The sequence below is a fragment of the Antrostomus carolinensis genome, unplaced genomic scaffold (assembly GCF_000700745.2).
Source record: "Antrostomus carolinensis isolate BGI_N321 unplaced genomic scaffold, ASM70074v2 scaffold2542, whole genome shotgun sequence".
Taxonomy (NCBI): Eukaryota; Metazoa; Chordata; class Aves; order Caprimulgiformes; family Caprimulgidae; genus Antrostomus; species Antrostomus carolinensis.
In genome coordinates, this window is record NW_010298806.1 from 19376 (window position 1) to 28310 (window position 8935).

Sequence of the window (8935 nt, forward strand, 5' to 3'; positions counted from 1 at the left end):
ATGAGCTGTGCGCATATAACGCACTCTTCTCGTTTGCTGCTGAAGAAGGAAAAACATGCAATGTGAGTCAGGGAATTACTTTTAAAAAATGGCTGTAGTAACCACAGGAACATGGTCTGATCCTCCAGGCCAGCTGAGCTTCTGTGTGGTCTTGGACTAGTCATTTTGAGCTAAACTTTTCAACGGCTATCATTAGCTGCTGTACCTTGTTTGAGATGCCCAGTTCTAGAGCCTGGAAGAAGATCAGTAAAAATACTGCAGGCTCTTTTCTGAAAGAGAAATTTCAGAAAAGCATTTCTTGGGCATCTCAAATCAAGTACTGCTCAAATCAGCAGATACTTCTGAAATTGTACCATCTGTGTGTGAGCTCACTCTCTGTGTAATGGTATTAATGCTACTTCTAAAAGAAGGTTGTGGGAGATTTTGAAAATAAATTAGCTTAATGTTTTGTGAGGCAGTCAAGAATAAAGAACTGGATGAGGATAAAGGCTAGAAGAATAAAAAGGAGCTGAAAGATTATGGTGTAAAGTACGGTGTCATGCACCTAGCATCTAATGCAAATGTCTCCTATAAACGTGGAGCTCATCAACTGGAGCTACAAAGGAGGAAGAAACATCTGGGAGCATTGCTAGGTCTTGTGATAATTGAAGCAGCACTTTCATGAGCTGTTACACTGTGATCTTAAAAGGTCTCAGTGGCTATCAGGGAAGCACTAATGCTGTTGGGCTTTTGGGAGAACTCAGCTGGACACTTGTATGTACTTTCAGCTTGATAGCAGAAAGATGAGAGCAAACTGGGGAAAGTGCCCACTGAGGCTGCTAGTGTGGTCAGTGGAATGGGTGGCCAGTTTTAAAAGGCAGAGAAAAAGGTGTGGCTTATGAACCTTGCAAAATGAAGGTGGAGGGATGAGTAAGACTGCAGTTTGTAAAAATACCTGAAGGATTAACAGCAAGATGGAAACTAGCTGAGCTGATGAGGTACAGTTTTTGGCACAACAGTAAATAGGTTTGAAATGAATGGGAATAAATTTAGGTTGAAAATGAAGTAGTTTGTAAGTGTAGTGAGAGTCTGGGGCAGCATCCCAATGGACAGAGTGAAAGGAAGACACTTTGTTGGGAGAGACACTTTGGAGATGAGGCTTGAACCCTTTGAGAAGGGTGTGAGCAGGACCTGGGCTCAGTCTCAGGAGGCTGTAGCCAATTAAATGTGTTAATTACAGCAGATGCAGCATGCACACTTGGACATTGTGAGTGCATCGCATATAAGCTGTTGACCTTTTCCTTCTCTGAAGTGAAATCAAGTCATTAGGAATAATCTCTAAATATTCTGGCCCTGTACTTCAGAGCTTGAGCTACTTTAATCTTAGCATGCCTTGGGGAGCCAGGTTACCAGTGTATCTGCTCTGGAGAACCTGGGAGCAGATGAGGAGATGTCTTTCAGATGGCTAGTTTTTAATGTGCAGCCAGAGAGGTCTGTTGAGTGCCTGAGCATATGTGGAAAGGAGGGGGATGTATGCGCTCTCTGTTAGCGTTTCCAAGATGCAGGAAAGCCTCATGTCTGTTCACTCCAGGATATCTACTTGTTCTGGTTTATGCAGCATATTTGAATGGAAAACCATCAGTTGTGTAAGGGGCTTGAAGGAAGAAATACATTATTGAAGTGGAAACTTTGCCGTTCTCAGCCTTTGGATGGCTTCCACTTCATGTTTGTCACATGCAATTCATATCTGTAAGGAATGTGTGTCACTGCTGATGTGATGTGCCATGTCATAAAAGCTCTGGTGACATTTTGTGACCTCCTAAATTCTAACAAAAGAGGTTTGCAACATATAAATGCCATCTGCCATGGCAAAGCAACTTCCCAGTTCTCTAATCACATATGCCTCTTGTGAAAGGCTGCATTACCTCGGAAAAAATCAGCATATTAATGGAGGAAGCTTGTCATTTCACTCATTCCCAGATTCTTTACATAATTCATCTATTAACTTTTTTTTTTTTTGCTTATTAAGAACCCTGAGGGGTGGAAGTTGCAGCAAATCCATTGTACCTTTAGGAGTTCTGTTTCATTAGAGCTGTATTTGCTCTCTGATTTTTTGGTACTCTGAATTGGAACCATTCTCCCTATGATCTTAATCTTTTGTAAATACTCCTGAGGTTCACAAATGGAAGCGTGAAAAGTCTGAGATGTCTCAGGAACATGAAACAGGACATTTGGGGAGGGGGGGGAGTAAGAAGAGAGTTTTCCTCATTAACCTGTGTTTGTTCACTTGGTCCATTATGGGAACTGAGATGTGCTAATTATTTTAAATTGATTCAACTTGTTTGCCAATTTGTCACATCAATAGCCTCAGATGTGGGATAAAGAAACCAAACTTTGGCTTCAGTTTTTGCCGAGCTGACAGCTTATATAATGTACAGTTTTTGAATCAGTAGGGGCAATTTTTACAGCCTGAAAAAATAAGCAGTTTCATGCTTGAATGGGAGAGAAGAGCATTTTATCCATTTATCCTTTACTTTGCACACTGCTGTTACTGGGTGCTCGTGCTGGTTTCCCTTGGCTGGCACTTGGCACCCAACCACAGCCACTCACTCACTGCACCCCCCAACCCCCTAGGGGACAGGGGAGAGAACTGGGGGGGCAAGGGTAAGGAGGTTGAGATAAGAATAATTTAACAATTGGAAAAAAAGATAAAATAATAATGGTATTAAAATAATAATGATGGTGATAATAATAATAGTAATAATGTATGCAAATGAGTGATGCACAGTGCAATTGCTCACCACCCACTGACCAAGCCCAGCCCATTCTTGGCTAACGATCCCGGGGGAGCAACAATCCTGCAACTGCAATTCTGGAATAGTGAGAGCCCGAGGGAAAGCCAGAGAGAGCAAGAGGGGGAGAGACCCTCACTAAAACACTGAACATGCTGTTATATGATATGGAATATCCCATTGGCATATCGAAATGCCAGTTTAGCTTATTAATTTAAATATTCCTCGCCCCCCCCCACCATGATCTTGCACTTTTAGACTAACAAACCACAAAGCCCTTCAACTTCCAGTGACAAATGAAAACATTGGTGTGTTATCAATGTTGTTCTCCTAACAAATCCCAGGCTGAAACCACAACACAGTGCTATTCTGGCTACTAAAAAGAAACCCAGCTCTGTCTCAGCTAAAAACCAGGACACTGCTCTAGCTTTTACATGTAGATCAGACAAACTTTCTAAAGAGAGAGTTTATTGCAGGAAATGTACACATACTACAGGCCACATATACAACACACTCACATTAATTTATGAGTAACGATGAGCAAAAACTGCTTCAGATGGTGCTGAGGTAGAAAACTGCATCTCTATGGACTGAGAGAGGCTGCAGACCCACCTCCTGTCATAAACAGTGCTTTTGTGTGTTTTCCCAGAAGCGTGCGAGCATTGTCTAGCCCTCACAGCCATCAGTGAAGAAGTTAGGTCTGTTTTTATCACTGTCTTACAGGCAGAGAAAGAGGTGCACTGAAAAATGAAGTGACAAGACTAGCAAGTCTGCATCAGCAGCAAAACAAGATACCAGAAGCCCTGGCTTGCCAGCCTGTCTCGTTAACATCGTGCCCCATTCTTTTGACTGTGTTTGTACACAGCATTGGTGATAATACTTAAAAAATAGCAGGCTTCAGTACTGCTCCTAATTCTGATTTTTGGACATCAGCTTATCATTTCCCTGATATGACCTATCATCAGGCTCCCTATTAGTAAAAAGATCTTTTTCTTTCTTCAATGGGGTGTTGAGAGATGATGCTGTGTATAGGTGTCCCAGAATGAATAAATAAAAAAAATCACACAGGGACAAGAGAGATGGAGAAGCTTGTGAGCATCGCTCTGGATATAAGTGTTCTGAGGAGGCAGAGGTTCATTCTCAGTCCAGCACTTTTAAGGATAAATCATTACACTGTGCTGCTCCCCTCATAGTCAACCATATGGTAAGGTCCTACTGAGTGTGTACTGCCCTAAGGGTCCTACTCGCAGATGGAGTGATGAAACTGAAAAGCCTGCTGTGCAGGAGTTCTGTAAGTTTTTTGTAACTGCATTGCCATGCAACCCTTTCAGTTGCCTTTATGCGTGACCCGTTTTTCTAGAGCCTGATGAGCTCTGTAAAACAAGCTTATCCTTAATTGCCATTCATACAATTCTTACCTTGCCATTCTTCATTTCAGGGAGTTAATATGGGGGTTAGGTGGGCTAAGTTTTTGCATTTGCTGCTCTGCAGTAGTGACCATTTTGCATGTTTTGGCCCTGAAACAGAAGGAGAAGCCATCTTTTTTGCATTACTTGCAGAGTGGAAATGGTTATACTAGCAGTTCCTGCAGAGTGGTTGGTGCAGTGTAAAACTACACCTTGTTTGGTTGTGAAAGCAGTCTGTTCATGTGGCCTGGGAGATAGATACCAGTGCAAGCACCTGAAACAGATGATATTTGAACTCCTAAGAGTATATTGTGAAGCTTTTTGTCACAGCCAGGTTGTAGCTGACATTTCAGATGTGCAGCCAAAAAGAGGGAGTGAGATAAGGAGATGTCTCAGTAGAGGTACCGCAGCCCATCTGGGCTTTTCAGAGCGAGAAACAGTACCCACTGGGTATCACTGGATGGCATCGAAACGCTTGCTTTGTTGTCTGCTTAAATAATAACCAGGTACACTGTGTGTGGGAAGGGATTGTCAGGGGGAGAAAAGCTATTGAGCGTCAAGCTAAGAGAACAGCAAAGCACTGCTGTTCAGAGGCGGGATAAGGAGCCAGGCCTGCTGCTTTCCTTCCAATACTTAGCAACTTTTTTCGTTTTAGGAACTTTCCGCTGTACTTTCTGTGAGACTGAAGTGGAAGAAGATGAGTCGGCAATGCCCAAAAAGGATGCAAGGACACTCGTGGCAAGATTTAATGAGCAGATTGAACCCATCTATGCGCTGCTTCGTGAGACGGAAGATGTTAACTTAGCCTATGAAATCCTCGAGCCAGAGCCCACAGAGATTCCTGCCCTGAAGCAGAGGTGGGAACGGGACCAGTCTTCTCTCGCTGTGTTGCTTCCTTCTAGTGTGTTCATCTGCTCTGTGAGGCTTTCCCAAACCTTGTGTGGCCTTTGGCTGCATTAAGGACTTACTTGTTCAGCACCAACTATGCAAGCAACTGGCAGATTCCCCAAGGAATGTGTGGTTTATAAGGAGACAAAGGGCCATACCCATAACAAGGCAGATGACTATTCCTTCTGGCCAGCCTCCTGCATGTAGTTTTCTGTGGGGTGGGGTGGAGTACTTGAATTACCTACTTGCTGTGCAGCAAACACTGGTGTGTACACCAAGCCCTTGCCCCACTATTTACGAAATGCAAACTGCAACCCTTTGGCAAAGACCTGAAGGTGCCATCTACACTGTCTTCTTTCTCTCAAACCCTTATCTTTCATCTATTCCTTTTGCTTCTACCCAGCTTTTGAAACTAAGCTGTCTGCATTCTACAATTTGTGTTTCAAATCCACATATAACAAGATTCTAGTTCGAAGACATTACTCTTAATAAGGGTATTTTTTCCTTCTGATTTTCTCCTACTTGTTACACACCTCTTCTTTTTGGGAGGAGACCATAGTCAAAAACTGTGTTCCTACCCATGGGAAATGACACTTTCTTTCAGAACATTCCTAGCTGTACAAAAACAGATGATGTTTAAATAATGCAAAAAGATGTGGGGAGCTGTCAGTTTTGTCAGCTGTGGTGAAATGTGACGCACTTCTCTGTGTTTAAAAAAAATTAATTAAACACACGGGGGAAAAAAAAAAGATGTATCATGAGGGGAAGCATTCCCACAGTGCCTTGGGGTGCTTGACTTTATTTAATGGGAGAGCAAGCACGGTGATTTTTTTTTCTCTCAGGCTAACCTTGAGTTAAGTGTTCCTTGTATATTCATGCTAGACAGTTTCTAATTAATATAATAAAAATTTCTTTGTCTATTCGTAGTCTTTTTCTAGCCAAGAAGGTAGCTAATTTTCCTCATCATTCTGATAGAAAAACAGGAGCAATGTAGAGAGTGGAAGAGATTTTTTAACATGTCTTTGGTGATATGGGGCGTCTTTGAAGCCTTTATGCTTCAGCCTTATGCGGAATCACTAGACTTTGCTTTAAAAATGCTTTTCTATAGTTTGAGTAGTAGAACTGGGGTAACAACACCAAAAAGAGAGTGATTTCTTGGTCTTCCCCTTCTGTGCACAGGAAATTATCACAGCAGAAACCTGGTGCAGTCCCGTGATTAAATAGCAGCACCCACTTACTTGACTCTTAAATACTTAAAAAACATTGTAAATGATTAATTACTCTATGCTAGGAATGACAAAATAAATAGGCGACTTTTTAAATGCTTACTTGAACACAAGTGCTTCAGCCCATACAATGATTTAATTATTTATTATCTCTTATTAATTCGAAGCAGCTAATTGTATGAAAGCGCTGCTGTGAGATTATTTTTAAAAGTGCAAAACTCTAGGTTATTTGTTCTCTCCATTTTTATGGAGTCTTGAGTGTCTGAAATCATTGACAAAACTGACATTTGATGATTCTGAAACAAACAGAAAGGTCACAAAGTGCCTGCATCTTCTCTTTGCACCGACACAGACAACTTTGTGTGTTTTCAGGAGAGTTACAGCTCTAAGCGACCACACTGATGTTGCATAACTGTCATTTACCTGCCGTAGGAAACTGGGTAGATCTTCATTTATATCTTTCTAGGAGGCCGGTAATTTTCTTAATCTTGGCAGGGTATGAATTAGCCCCACAGGTTTTGAAAGAAACCTGCTTTACCTAAGCCCTTCTCTGTGGTTTTCTAAAACAGATGGATTTTAATAGCCTCTCCATTTTGTTATGTCAAAATAGCACGATTTATATAACAAAAATCTTCTCAGAATTATTTTTTTGTGGTCATGCTATCAAGGACCACGGGTTGTCTGCTGTGAAGTTGAAGCTCTTAATAGCAGCTAAGTGAAAAAGTGCTTTATTTCAAACGCAGCGCAGAAAGAGTTATCCTTATTATGCCAGACCTTTTCTTAATAGTCTAGGCAGGATTGAGATGAAAATTTCAAGTTGTTTCCCCATTGCACAGTGTGGTTTCTGTGGGCCATACCTCAGCTATGTCAAGGATTATTTATGTCACCTTTAAAGGCAGCTAACCACTCATTAAGGGATTTCCATCACGGTAAAACAACTGATGGGTAACAGAGCAAATGTAGGCACATCTAGGCCACCAAGCTGCCACCATCTGAGCAATTCCTGGTTGCAGGCTGGCCATGCAAAGTCTAAACTAAGGTGGGGGAAAGTAGATCTCGGATCTGCAAGATGGAGAAGAGATTCAAGAGTACACTCCCTTCATCTGCTCTGTGCTGGCCGGAAGGCAGCTCACACATCTGGCCTTTTGCCGGTGCCTGATCCATGATGTTTAATCCTGTATTTTGGAACAAGGTTGCTGAACAGTAAGATCTCTTCTGGCAGTAAGGAGTATTCATCCGGTCACGTAGTCTTCAGGGGTTGCTGAATCCTACCAACAGTGTTGCTGCAGATGCATTTCCACAAACAAAGAAGTAAATCGAGTCACGTTTGTGAAGCTCACCAGGGTCCAAAAGTAGGTAAAAAGCGTCTAGTTGGTTCCATCTAAGTGTGGGACGTTGCAGTAGATGGTTTAAAATAATTTATAGTGTTTCTCTTAGAGTTGCTAGTTTCATTTTTGAAATGTTCCTGATGTCATGGAATAAGTGTTCTACTGCTAAATGATACCACGTAGGAGAAAAGTCCATTTTAGGCACACTTAGGGGGACCTCTGTGCAAAAGTATTATTAGGCAGTTCCTGGCATTACTCAGTATTTAGCCATCATGCTGCAGTTGTGGGGAGGGAGAGCTTGAGGGAGAGCTGCATTGTGTATCTTGTGAGGAAAGTGGATTATATAAAATCGTCAGGGAAACGCTAGTTAGAGATTTTTATTGTGTGGGAAGCAGAGTGGTGCTTTTCACAGAACACACGCCTGTTTTGGAGAGCTGAAAGGTACCAACACTTGAAATAACGTGTTGGGAAGAAGGTCTCTCTGTGGTTCCTGAGGTTATGTAAGCTCTACATGTGCGTGACTCTTCTGCCCCAAAATCCAAGGCTGCTGTGAAGCTCTCCTAGCAGGGCTAGCTGCAGGAGAGAACTGGTTAGTGTGTGACACATGCTAACATGGATGCTGTGAAGTATTTTGCAAACAGATCCCAGTAAACTCACTGTTGGGAGTCTGTGAGTCGCCCTCAATCCAAACTGTGGCTGAACACACCAATTCTTCTTATCTGGGGAATAGAGAGGATCACCTACCTCTTTTTCCCCTTACTGTTTACCCCTAAAAATCAAGCAGAATTAGCTCATCAAGCAGTTGTTAAGTCCTTGCTGCATTAAAAAAATTGCATCTTGCTCAGGTCTTCTCCAACTGCAACCTTATTTTAAGCTTCTCAGTTGGAGGAGAGGTCATTGGGTAGATAGCAGTGACTGAACCGTGCTGACTGATAGCTTCTGGCAGCTCAGCTGGCAGCAGAGCAGGGACACTGTGAGTATCTGTGATGGATTTGCTCTGGAGAAGAGGAGGAGTCTGGTCAGGTCTGTTACCTGTGAAAAGGCTTAGGTACCACTGGCAGTCAGATGACTGAAATTAGATGGCTGAAGGTGGATGCGGTCTGCAGTGGATGTGTTTCTCTGAGAAGATGAAATACGATTTTGAAGTAGAGGAACAGTCACATTTGGCTTTCCCCACCTGGAGAGCAGAGAGTTTCCATTCAGCTGCTTTCCCTGATCAGTGCCTATGTAGCAACACAGGCCAGAGAGAGTATTTTAGGCTTATTGCCATCGCTGTGCAGAAAATACTCCACCTGATGTCCTCTTTCCATCGGATC

General features: G+C 42.5%; 1 protein-coding gene across 1 annotated transcript in view; it reads left to right on the top strand.

Moving 5' to 3' along the window:
* Positions 1 to 4832: 4832 nt before the first annotated feature.
* The window catches only part of GTF2E1 (general transcription factor IIE subunit 1), a gene marked incomplete at its 5' end in the record, with an annotated part of 9992 nt that continues 5889 nt past the window's right edge, over positions 4833 to 8935 (top strand). The window contains one exon of the mRNA XM_010162562.1: positions 4833 to 5034. Coding sequence (XP_010160864.1) covers positions 4833 to 5034 — 202 coding nt within the window. The remainder of the gene's footprint in view (positions 5035 to 8935) is intronic.